At 41.6% G+C, this 13,658-nt stretch overlaps 1 protein-coding gene across 1 annotated transcript in view; it reads right to left on the bottom strand.

Moving 5' to 3' along the window:
- PSTPIP2 (proline-serine-threonine phosphatase interacting protein 2) overlaps nt 1–13,658 on the bottom strand; it is a 73,720-nt gene that overhangs the window by 15,238 nt on the left and 44,824 nt on the right. Inside the window, exons 3-5 of the mRNA XM_042911397.1 lie at nt 12,281–12,358; nt 7,006–7,040; nt 3,576–3,682 (exon numbers count right to left, since the gene is read on the bottom strand). Coding sequence (XP_042767331.1) covers nt 3,576–3,682; nt 7,006–7,040; nt 12,281–12,358 — 220 coding nt within the window. The remainder of the gene's footprint in view (nt 1–3,575; nt 3,683–7,005; nt 7,041–12,280; nt 12,359–13,658) is intronic.

The following is a 13,658-nucleotide window of genomic DNA, read 5'->3' on the forward strand; positions in this document are numbered from 1 at the left end:
GTTCAAATGTGGTTTCTCTTTCTTCTGGAGAATTACATTTTTGTCTGTTACCAACACAAACATGGCTGGATGGATTTTCAAGATATCTGGATGGAATGTTTGGGATGGTCTGACTTCAAATATAAGCTTTGTGGAATACATGAAATTCTGTTGGGGATCCCCAAGGGGCCTTCAGAGAACTGAACAGCCATCTTCCAGCCCAGCTGAAATCGAGGACTAAGAGGTGGGCCATGCATCTGCTAACAGTGAAGATCCTGTAGACACAGAGAACAGGCATGAGCCCCACGCGCAGAGTCTCATAGGAAGGCCCTTGTCATCACAGACAGGAAGCTGTGTGGTTCACTTGAGCACCTAGGTACCTCTACCAGGAAGAGGAGCTGGGTTTATTTATTAATGGTTCCTGATTTCCCCAAACTCCATGGAGCAGATCACTCAGCACTGTTGGTCTGTCCTGTGGTCTTTGCCAGTCCAAAAATATATATTGCCTTTCTTCCAGTTTGGGAGCTGCCACTATTTCATAGTTTATGGCCTCAGCCAGGCCTCCTTATGTCCAACTCACACATAACACCTGCTTCCAGCTCCTCTCAGGTGGCTACAAAGTTCTATTAGTCAGACCTTTTCCCTTCATCTTCCTCTCTACCTTGGAGGATCCCTGGCACCTGTATGAGAACAGGACCCTAGAGAGAGAGAGAGAGAGAGAGAGAGAGAGAGAGAGAGAGAGAGAGAGAGGTAGTCTGGCTCTAACCTGACAGTTGTGAGCCCTGGGGGCCCAAGAGGTGATAATTGCTCAAAGCCATTCAGTGACACCAAGTCCAGATCTGTCTGTTAACTCACTTTGATTTAAGTCTCCTCATGTCTGTATTCACTTATAGAATGGCCTATTCTTGGCAGGTCTTCAAAGGCCAAACCCAATGGAAATCTAATTGTCTTATTATTGATAACACAAAGTAGTACAAGAACTATCACCTCTGCTCTAGGGTGGGGAGAAGCAGAAGGGAGGGGCAAAGGAAGAAGAGATATGTAAATGATTCAAATGGTCCTGCAGTACATGATTGAAATAGCTGCTTTGGTGGTCTGTCTGTCTGCATTCACGCCATTAAAGCTGTAAGCGCACTCCGTGTAACCAAGGACGTTCCTTTCTTTGGAGATTTCTCTCTACACAGGCAGAGCACCATTCTGCCATGCTCATCCCAATGTCAGCGGAGAGAGCAGAACAGAATGTAGGCACCAGAGGAGAGTGACTGACCGTGTGCTGTCCCTGTCAGCCTAGCACATTCTGGGCCGGAGAAGCAACCTCAGGACCCTAAAACGCCAAGACTCCTGAAAGTGGCTCCTAAGAGCCCCCCCAACCTGGCCAACCCTCAGGGATGACAGCCTGTCCCTCATCATCCTCACCTGTACTGTCACTCACTCTGGTGCTTGTAGCCTCAGGGTCTGCCCCCAAGACGCCTCCCCCACCTCACTGATAAGGTTAGGAGTCCCCACTGCAGGTGAGGTGGCACCTTCATCTCCCCTAATATTTAATGCTCATCACGCTTTATCATGATGACTACGTCACATCATTCTCTGGCCATGCTCTACACTCCATGAGGGAAGGATGACCATGTCTGTATTGTTCACCACCCTCAGAAATCTAGTTAAGTGAGTAGTACACCACTAACTTCTGAGCTATTCTACCTGCCGTCCCCTTTCCCCCGTTTGCTAAAAGGAACCAATGGTTTTCCTTGATAAGTGGAAATGGCTCAATTTCCAGAAAGTGGAAGCCCAAAACATACAGTGAAAATGAGAAGTTAGCATTGACACATTTTCTCCCAAAGTTTGATTTAAAAAAAAAAGGGGGGGGTGGGGGCATCTAAAAACAGAAGTGGTACAACCCAGAGTTCACTGTGACACAAGTAACTAGAAATTTATTAATAAATTTCAGACTTCTTCAAGAAAGCTCAGAAGGCATTTTCCTCCTGTGGAGAGCACACAGAATATAGAGAACTTGGATGACAGCAATGAGCTGAGCACAGGCTCCTTTATTACTTAACAGAATTCAGAACACATTCTTCCAGTTATGAGAATTTGATCTTTGTAACTTGTTAGGAGGGGAAGTTTCAGAAGCCTTGCAAAATTAACAAAAGTCTCCCTGAAACGACTAAGGCTACCAAAGGCACTTGGAAACATAAGGAAATGACTTTCTGCTCCTCTTACTGGAAATCATATGCGTATAGACTCTGTTAATTTTGCCCCTGAAAAATTGTTATTTCTCTAGGTAGGTGGGCAAGGCTGGCAATGTCAGGTCAAAACAATTTGACTGTCTAATGGGTGGGTATATGTACATATTATTTCTGCTCTGAAAAATATTTGAGGCCAGATGCACCTCTCAAACCTGATATACGAAGTGTGAATGTGTGTGAAACCACTGATCTGGTATTCCTTAAATGTTGGTTTCCACCTTTTATTCCTAAGAAGAGGCATAGCTTTAAGAGCAGCTCATGAGATGACCATAGATGTAAGGCAGTCGGGCTCTTAAGTCTGCCATCCACTCCAAATGCCAGCTGGTCACCAAAGGCTGGAATTAGACTCTGGCTTAGAACCATAGGCAAAGTTTCTGAAAATGGCATATGGGTAGACTCAGCCTTAACAGCTGGACCTTTTTTGGATACACACACTATAGACAATGACCTTCAGATGGTCAAGGACCAGGATGAGAACAGATTTCCAAAAAGTTCATGCAAAGATGTCTGGAGAGACCGGGGTGGAAATCTTTGGGTGCCAAATAAAGAAGAGCTGGTCCCCCATGTGAGGCTGACATTCCAACCTTATAGACCAGATGTAAAAAAGAAGAAATTCTAGAAGAGCTCTAGTTGGCTGTCAGGCCAACCTGAATGTATAAGTCATTTAGGAACAAGATAGAAGGGAGTCAGAATAGTCGCTGGTCTCTTCTAAGGAACACTTTACTACTGTATATCTGAACTTCTTTTCTTGATCCTTGTAACTTTTCAAACATTCACCAGTTTTATTAACTCTTGTTACTCCCATCTCCTTCCATGTAATTGGACAGAGTAAATTCCATCAATGAAAAACAGCCTATGCACATCTGCTTTGAAGACAAAAAGGACTTGGATTTCCCAGGGCCTCAGTTTCCCAATTTGTAAAATAGGGTGGTTAGACTACATGGTCTCTGGGAGAATGTGAGTCTTCTCTACATCTTACCCTTCCCTTACTGCCTTCTCAAGGAGGAGGAGTGTGGTCTGGGAGTTCGTCAGGTTAAATGCCCTAGACTCTACTAAAGACAGGGTTTCCCCTTGCCAGTCATAGTCTGAATAGTGGCAGCAGATATGAAAAGAAGAAGGCCAGACCCATAAATCCTGCGAGAATTCAAAGAGAACTGGCCTGGGTGCAAATGGGTATAGAGACAGAACCATCTAGTTGGGTCTCCACATGGTTTCCCAATAAATAATCTCATAGGTTAAAAGAGGAGCACGGCTGCATGAAGGCGGGTGTGAGCCAAAGAGTTTGATGAAAAACCAAGCCTGGAGTTTTCCGCCACGGGAAAAGCAATGTCTTAACATATATGCAAATCCAACCTTTTTCCGTTGTAGCTTTTGCTTTTCCCTGAATTCTTCCATCTTCCTGGCCTCTTCTCTTAGAGTCTGGGCAAGCTGAATGTGACATTGTGCCACACTGTCTACCTCTGCAAAAAAAATTAAAAAAAAAAAACATAATAAACAAGATCTACATATGTCTGAATTGAAATATACAAAACCACACAAAACTTATCTACAAAATAAAATACTGGAACAAGTGGTAAAATTAACCTACCTCACTTGGTCACCAACATTTATCAACCCCCTCCATGTGTCCTGCCTTGCCCTGATCACCAAGACCAAGGCTAGCAAATCTTTAGCTTAACCTCCAAACACTAACTGTTACTAACCTAGTGTGTTCCCAGAACTGGGGAGAAGAACAGCCGAGGCCCCAGCTCATGGAGCTTACATGCTGAAAGATGTCACTGAACCCACTACAATTTCAAATTCAGTATTTATTTCTCATTAGATGACTCTAACGGTCTTTCCATCTCTAACATTTTCTGAACCTGAGCATCTGTAAGAAAGGTCACACACACAAATTATGGCTATCAATAATTATTTCTAGACAGAAAGGTTATTGGTGATTTTTTCTTCTTATTTTCTAAGATCTTTGCAATGAGTACAGTTTACCTTTGTAGCAGCAAAAAAAAAAAAAAAATTCTTACTTTACTTGTTCTAAGAAAACAAATTGAAGCATGACTTTAAGGCTAGAAAGATGGACAGATCTGACCTAAGAAAAAAATTTAAACTTGTGTGTGTCAAAATAACTTTGAAAGGTTCCAAGAGACATGACAAATTAGAAAAATATTAGCAATTTATGTAACAGAATAAACCGCTATATTAAAAGAGTTTTCACAAGTCAAAAGAAAAATATATACATTCCAGTATAAAAAAATTGGTTAAAGAACATGGCATTTTTTAAAAGATTGGCTAAATGGCTAATAAACATTTGAAAATGTATTCAACCATAAAGCTATTGGAAAAAATGCAAAACCTCAACCCCCAGAGATGTATAATTTTTTACTTTTCAGTTAGGGAAAAATTTTTAAATGTGAAAATTCTTCATATTGGCAAGCATGGGTAAAAAATAGCACTTTTGGTGGGGGAGAAGTCAGTACAACCTTTCTGGAGGAGGTCTGGCATTTTATAAGACCGAAACTTTCAAATGTGAAAGAATGAGGCAGATCTATATGAACTGAAATGGAAAGATGCTTGGGAATGCAAGCTGGTGCAGCCACTCTGGAAAACAGTATGGAGGTGCCTCAAAAAAACAAAAATAGAACTACCCTACGACCCAGCAATTGCACCACTAGGCATTTATCCATGGGATACAGGTGTGCTGTTTCAAAGGAACACATGCACCCCCGTGTTTATAGCAGCACTATCGACAATAGCCAAAGTATGGAAAGAGCCCAAATGTCCATCAGTGGATGAATGGATAAAGAAAATGTGGTGTGTGTGTGTGTGTGTGTGTGTGTGTGTGTGTGTGTGTGTAATGGAGTACTACTTGGCAATCAAAAAGAAGGAAATCTTGCCATTTGCAACGACGTGGATGGAACTGGAGGGTATTATGCTAAGTGAAATTAGTCAGAGAAAGACAAAAATCATATGACTTCACTCATATGAGGACTTTAAGAGACAAAACAGATGAACATAAGGGAAAGGAAACAGAAATAATATAAAAACAGGGAGGAGGACAAAACAGAAGAGACTCATAAATATGGAGAACAAACTGAGGGTTACTGGAGGGGTGGCAGGAGAGGGGATGGGCCAAATGGGTAAGGGGCACTAAGGAATCTACTCCTGAAATCATTGGTGCACTATATGCTAACTAATTTGGATGAAAATTAAAAAAAAATAAATAAATAAAACAAGTTAAAAAAAAGAAATAGAAAGATGCTTAGATAATATTGTTGGGAAAAACAAATTGTAGGATATAGGTATAGTATGATCTCATTTATACAAAAACTCACGTGTGTGTGTCTGTGTGCAATTTAAGAGAGAGAAAGAGAACTGTAAATGCGTAGGAAAAGGTCTGGAGAGATATATCCCAAACTGCTGGCATGATGAAACCATTGATATTTTCATTTTAAAAATGACTTAAAAAAAATTTTTTTAAATAAATAAATAAATAAAAATTAAAAAATAAAAATGACTTAAAAACAAATGATCTGCCCTCACTCACCCCACAGATTCTGAACCACTGCCATGGTATCATCCTATTTTTTTATATGAATTGATACATTTACATGTGTTTAATTGCATAAAAATATCTGGAGTCACATTCACCAATAACTGCTTATCACTAGGAACTGAAAGTCTAGGTATTTACTATCTTCTTGATAGTTGCCTCATTTGAATGTTTAAGATAAATATATTTTTTAATAAGAAGGAAATAAAACTATTCGAGGAGGGTAGAAAGTAAGTCAAGTAACAGCAAGTACATAGGCTTAGGAGACCCAGCCTAGACTGAAGCTCCCTTGGGCCCCATGGTTAGCCTTGCAGGGCATATAAAAAACATGAAACATAAACATTTCTACCTTGAGAAATGTATTCATTGGTGAGTTAAAGAGGGAAGAGAACACCTTCCATGGAAAAGTTAAGATGAATATCTGTTTAGCTAACATTTACAAACTTCTAGAACCAGTCAACTAGCTACAGAAACACTTAAGCACATACATACGATGCCATGTTAAAATCCTTAGCTCGAAAGCAGCAAGTATTGTGAAGAACAGAAAGTCTTAAAGGCCATTTCTGAGTAACAGGACTGGGGACTCTTAGAACTGAACAGGAGGGCGCCTGGCTGGCTCAGTCGGTAGAGCATACAACCCTTGATCTCAGAGCCGTGAGTCTGAACTCCATGGTGGGTGTACGAATTACTTTAAAAAGGGGCGCCTGAGTGGCTCAATCAGTTAAGTGTCCGATTCTTGATTTCGGCTCAGGTCACGACCTCACAGTTCACGAGTTCAAGCCCCACATTGGGCTCTGTGCTGACAGCGTGGAACCTGCTTGGGATTCTCTCTCTCCCTCTCTCTCTGCCCCTTCCCTTCTCTCTCCCTCTCTCTCTCTCTCTCTCTCTCTCTCTCTCTCTTCCCTCTCTCTGTCAAAAAATAAAATAAACTAATAAAAAAAATTTTTAATAAAAAAATTTTTTTCAAAAAGACCCGGACAGGACCCCTTGAAGACCAAATTGCGAGGGCCTTGCCCTGGATTTCAAGTGTGAGAACCCCTGCTCGAAGTAAGTCAAATGCACGTCATGACTTCCACATGGAAGGTGGGCTCTCCAGCTCATTTCAGCTCTGCAGAGCTACTTCTCACCTTGGGAGCTGCTCTAACTTTTTTTTTTTACCCAATACGAGATGGCTGTTCAAAGTAAAACCCCCAGAACCAGCCAAGGGCAGCAAATATAGTTTAAAGAATCACTTACGCTTCTTGAAGACTTCAAGGGCCTGCTTCAGGGTGCTGAAAAACAAGCACATATATAACTTCAGTTCTGGAAATTGTTGTACAATCTTTTTATCTTTTAAGTTTATTTATTTATTTTGAGAGAGACAGAGACAGTGTGAGTGGGGAGGTGCAGAGAGAGAGGGAGACAGAGAATCCCAAACAGGCTCCATGCTGCCAGCAAGGAGCCCAAAGCAGGGCTCGAACCCACAAAACTGTGGGATCATGACCTGAGCTGAAAACAAGAGTCAGACACTTGACCACCTGAGCCACTCACGTGCCCCTGTACGATCTTATTATAAACCCACTGCATGCTTCTCTCCGCCCACGTGTCATGGCCTGCAGACTCATCTTTGCATGTAAACTTGGGAAGACAGCAAAGGATCAAGATTTCTTCAGTTCAGTTTTCCTCTTTCTTGCTCTCTCAATCCCAGGTAAAGCATTATAAATTCTTCACTGTCCACCTGGGTAGAGCAAGATGCCCAAATTCCTTATGTTTCATTTCTCCCAATGATTATATAGGAATTATGATCCCTTTCTCATAAGAATACCAGTCCACTTCTTTAAAGTATGATAATTAGAAATAAGGATACAAGGAAGGGTTCAAACCCTGGCTCCTGATCGCCCTCATTTTCACTCATTTGTCAATCATGTGTTCATTGAACATAAACCATGAGCCAGGTGTTGTGTCAGATGTTAATGATTCCATGGTACAAGACAGACTGGTCCCAGACCTTGGACTCTAAAGGAAAGGACAGACATGAAACACATCGTTTCAATGTTCTACTGCTAAAAAACAAACTACCCCAAATTTAGCAGTTTAAAACTACACACATTTACTACCTCACAGTTTCAGTGGGGAAAGCCCATGACTCATTTTTCATACCTTCTCTCAATCTCCCCCATCCTCTTACAGCCCATGGCTCCTCCTCCCTTGGAGACGCCCTGGCCCATGGTTTTAGTTGTCTGTCATCCTACACTTCCTAAAGTAAACATCCTTGTGAGGGTGACATGGCCCTGGGGATGTTCTTGCTCATGCTGCTTTCACTGGAAGCAGATCTCACTGGGCTCACTCCAGCCCCCTAAGTAGGAATGGAACTTTGTGAATTCATGGTCCCCGCACCACAACAGCATAACATCACGGATCACTTCTTGTATGTATATATGTAGGTGGCAAGCTTTGCTACTTTGCAAAGAAAAACCCCTTGTCTTTTCCAGCTGGCTGTTTCTTTCAGCTATTTCCTTTCCCCTGCTCTGTTTATCGCAAAGAAAGAATTCTTATTTCTCCATGCCTTTTCTCACACAAACACTTCCAATTATTACAAAGACATCAAGCAGGAAAACATAACTGCACATTCTCCATTCTCTTTACCCATCTTATGATACAATTATCGTGATATGGTGTGGATAGACACTAGAAAGTGTCCATGTCTAACAAATGTGCCAGTGGTCCCGAAGGACAAATGAACGTCACTGAAGTGCAGGCACACTACTGGAATTACTGGGAAATGCAGAGATATGGCATCAAACATCACCAGAAGGCTTTCTCAATTGGGAGTCGTGGAGCTGAAACCCAGCCTTACACATAAATAATCTGTTCAGGGTCTAAAGTTTTTCCCCCACCCTAAGCAACTGGCTGCAGGGCCACAAGAAGGGCAGCCTCAATCTCTCTTTAGTTTGTCATTAGCTTTGTTGTCTCACATCATCACTTAATTGCTGTTTCCCTTGTTCAGGACATGACAACCGGAGAGAATCTGAACTTTGGGGGTGGTGGCCTAGCAACATCCGACTCCTCTTCTCCCTAGTGTTCTCCTTCACTGTGGGAAAAGAAAATATTCTACCACCCTTTAAAATTCTTTTTAATGTTTATTATTTATTTTTGAGAGAGACAGAGCATTAGCGGGGGAGGGGCAGAGAGAGAGGGAGACACAGAATCTGAAGCAGGCTCCAGGTTCTGAGCTGTCAGCGCAGAGCCCGATGTGGGGCTCGAACCCACAAACCACAAGATCATGACCTGAGCCGAAGTCAGACGCTGAACCAACTGAGCCACCCAGGTGCCCCTCTACCACCCTTTCGATAAACACTTTGGCCTTAAATCCTAGCAAGCCCATTAGGCACCTGAGTCTCTCAATGTGGTCCACAAGATGAAAAATCCTAACTAGTCCACAGAGAAGCAGAGTCTTGCACTCTTATCGAGGGCCCCTTCCTAAAGATCATTCTGGAGGTGACAGAAACAGAAGTCACCTAAATGGCCTTCAACTTTGGACACTCTGTCCCCAGGCCTCATTTTTTGTTGCATCTTCCTGTCTGAGGTATACTCTTAGAAGGAACACTGACTGGCCTTTATCACAGAACAGAGAGAACAGTGTTCTCTATGAATTTACTAAGTTATAAGTCAAATGGGTAAGAATATAATAAATACCATTTTGGATCAGACTCATTCTGCTAAATACCTTTCCTAAGAAGTGTTAATGTGCGAGAATATGGCTCTTTCTCATGACATCACCTCAAGTTTTTGGGTATCTTCCCAAACAGCTTACGCTTTCTCTGCAAATAAGTTTTTTGGTCAAGTGACCCACTAATCTTCCTTGAAATTATCTAAACCCTGCTTGAATGACAAAGAAACATACCTAAATCTATGCAGTTTTGATCTGTCAACACGTAAATGTTTTACACGTTCAAAAAATAAAACTAAACCAAATAGGGAAAAGAAAACAATCCTTAAAATTTTTAAAATTGAAACAAAATTGGTTACATTTCACACATGAGATCATGACCTGAGCCGATATCAAGAGTCAGATGCTTAACCAACTGAGCCACCCAGGCACCCCAGAACACAGTATTCTCAGTGAAATACATTCTAAGATCAAAAGGAACTTCAAGGAAATGTTAAACTTCATTCAGAAGTATTATTATGAGTAGTAACATTGATATTATTTTGAAATATTTTAATATAAATGGTCATATAAAGCAAGTAATTGTGCTAATATTGTCAGGAATCAAGATTTTCAGTGCAAGGTGAAATGAATATAAAATTAAGGAAATTAAGTAAAACCCTGTGAAGTTATTTTAGAATTGGAAATATCAATATGAACTACTCATGCTTTTAAAATCTGTCCCCTGAGGGGTACCTGGGTGGCTGAGTCGGTTAAGCGTCCGACTTGGGCTCAGGTCATGATTTCACAGTTCATGAGTTCGAGCTCTGCATTTGGCTCTCTGCTTTCAGCACAGAGCCTGCTTGGGATCCTCTGTCCCACTGTCTCTCTGCCCCTCCCCCACTCACGCACGCACGTGACTGCTTTCTCTCTTTCTCAAAAATAAACATTTAAAAATAAATAAATAGGATGCCTGAGTGGCTCAGTCAGTTAAGCCGCCGACTTCAGCTCAGATCATGATCTCATGGTTTGTGGGTTCGAGCCCCATGTCAGGCTCTGTGCTGACAGCTCAGAGACTGGAGCCTGCTTCAAATTTTGTCTTTGTCTCTCTCTGCCCCTCCCCTGCTTGTGCTCTGTCTCTCTCTGTCTCTCAAAAATAGAATAAAATGTAAAAAAATTATTAAAAACAACTTAAAAATAATAAAATATAAATAACATAACATAACATAACATAACATAACATAACATAACATAATATATAATATCTGTACTGGGAAAGTGCCTAGAAACAGTGACATCTCTGTGACAATGACCAATGCTAGAAATCAGGGTTTCATCTCTAAATACAATAAATCACTAAAAGGAACCAAGAACATGTGGAGGAATATCTAATTCTAGGTTTAAATTTAAAATGTTCCAATTTAAACATTTTCACAAAAAACCTATATTAAGAAAGTATGGCAAACATGAATAATTATTAAATCTAGGTGATTTGGGTATACAGCCAGTCTTTATGTTTGTCTTTTTACCTTTTAGTGTATTTTTTAATTTTTCATTTAAAACATCAAAAGTAAAATATAGTCTAATCAACAAATTCTCCTTATACCAATGCCTGATATCAGGGGGTAACAAATTTTTTAGGCTTATGTAACTATTAATATTTTAAGTAGTTTTCAATGTTTCTTTTCTATAATCCAGCACATTTCTGGGGTGGGGTGGGGTGGGGTGTGTGTGTGTGTGTGTGTTAGAAGCAAGAGAAGAGAAGAGGAAGGTCTATGTCTTATCTTCCCCCATTAGGGTCTCTGATAGGACACAGACCTCAGGGCATCTATGCAGCTCTCTATAGCACAGTATGTGATGTGATTAGGTCTGCAGAGGCCTGCAAAGTCTACTTGAAACTATTTCTCCCAAGCCTCCCTCAACATGCCTATTTTGAAGAAGGAATGTAGAAATTTCCATATGAGTAGGATGGGCTATAGAATTTGTGAGGTCCACTGCAAAATGAAAACGTGGGACCCGTTGTTTATAAATTATTAAGAATTTATGGGGCACCTGGGTGGCTCAGTTGGTTAAGCAACTGACTTTGGCTCAGGTCATGATCTCACCGTCCATGAGTTCAAGCCCTGCATTGGGCTTTGTGCTGACAGCTCAGAGCCTGGAACATACTTCAGATTCTGTGTCTCCTTCTCTCTCTGCCCCTCCCCTGCTCATGCTCTCTTTCTCTCAAAAATAAACAAACATTAAAAAATAAATAAATAAATAAATAAAAATTATTAAGAATTTCAAAATGGGGACAGCAAAGAGCATCAAACCCGTTATGAAGCCCTTCAAAGCGTAGGCTCCTGTATGACGGCCCATGAAGCCAACCCTATAGATGAGAGGGAGCGTGTTCCTAAAGCAGGCACCATGTCCTGGCCATTCCTGTAATCAGCGAGTAACAGAAGAATACGTATAGAACTATACGTATCAGTTGTGAGAACTATAAAATCATGCAGATTGTGAGAACTATAAAATCATGCAGACAGTCTCTCAGAGTTATCACAAACTGTGGGGTGTGTGTGTGTGTGCGTGCATGGAAGGCCCTCTATTAAACGTCTAGTACAAAATCATATATAGTATAATCCTACCTATGAAAAAGTATACATAGAAAAAGACTTCAAAGAAAATCTAGAACATTTTGCTAATGGATTGTGGCTTTGCAGTTCATTTTAGCCTCCTTTCTATTTTTTTAGATTTTTCACGACTCAAAATAAGAAAAAAAAAAACCTAAAAACTATTTTCACCCGACACACTTTACCCCACTGGCCAGCTCTGTCTGCTGAAGTGATGGGGCTCCTGGCAGTGTTAGTCAACCTGGAAACAGGAAAAAAGCATGGTACCTACTTGATCTCCAACTGTCCACACGGCTTCTTCCTGGAGAGGTTTAGCAGGTCTTTGCCATATTTCTCTTCAATTGATGCCCTAAAGGGAACAGAAGAGAGAGCTCTGAGTCTTTCTCGGGCTGACTCTTAGTTAAAACACATGGCACTCCCCTTGAGGGCAAAACTGCACTTCTGAAGGGAGAAGCTCAGATATAACACCATTCTCTAAAATGCAAAACTCTCCTACAGGACAGGGGGAATTGTGAGAAGATTGGTGGCCTTCATGTCTCAGTTGCCAGGTGGACATCACATCTTGGCAAAACCAAACATGGCCCCCTGACTGGCACAGGCCAGCGCGTTACAGACTATTCAAAACTGTGACCCAAGGATTTATTTACCAAAAATTTATTTTTATTCATATATATTTTTTAAGTGGAGTAAGAGATAATTCCACTAAATGCTGCACTCCTGAGGCCCACCCCTCTTCCCATGTTCTCGAAGAGTATCCTTTTTACCATCCTAAACAGTTCCTCATTCATAGTCAATTCAGTGTTTTATGTTTTTTGTTCTTTGGGTTTTTTGAGGGAGGATCTGAAGAGGGGACAGAGGATCTGAAGCAGGCTCCACGCTGACAGCAGTGAGCCCGATGCAGGTCTCGAACTCACAAACCGTGAGATCATGACCTGAGCGGAAGTTGGACGTTTAATCGACTGAGCCAATTCATATACACAGCTAAACTGTAGCAAAGAGAGGGAAATTTCAGAATATAAACTCTGCAGTTGGCAGGTCTCACAAAAACAACTGATTGTTACTTGGTGTAGCATGATCTAAAATGCCAAATATCCCCTTTCCCCAACACTTAAGATGTCTCAGGCACTGTACCAAGTATGATGAAGAGAGTTCCAGGGCCCGATTTTCCTAGGTTTGAAAGCAGATCTATCCTTTATTGACTGTGTGACCTTAGGCAAGTTACATAACCTCTCTGAACCACAGGCACCCCACACCTACCAGAGCAAAAGGAAAGGCCAGGCAACTAAACCCTGAAGAGGGTTGCACTTCTTCACATGAATTATCTCTGAACAGGACACAGGGAAGGAATGCACACTCCCTCACTGACAGCAGCCTCCTCATGGCAAGCTCACCACCAGAAAGGAAGCCCAGGGCCCAGGCAGGCCACATGACCAAGAGCCTCAAACCCCCGTACCCAGGGCATACATATCCGACACTCTGACCTGAAGCCGATTCTTTCCCAAAACCAGAGAGCATGGGACTGGTTTCTTTTGCTCTGAAACTCCTGCAGAAAAATGACCATATACTAGAAATACAGCACAGGGGCGCCTGGGTGGCTTAGTCGGTTAAACGTCTGACTCTCGGTTTCGGCTCAGGTCATGATCTCACGG

This window comes from Panthera leo, chromosome D3 (assembly GCF_018350215.1).
Source record: "Panthera leo isolate Ple1 chromosome D3, P.leo_Ple1_pat1.1, whole genome shotgun sequence".
Lineage (NCBI taxonomy): Eukaryota > Metazoa > Chordata > Mammalia > Carnivora > Felidae > Panthera > Panthera leo.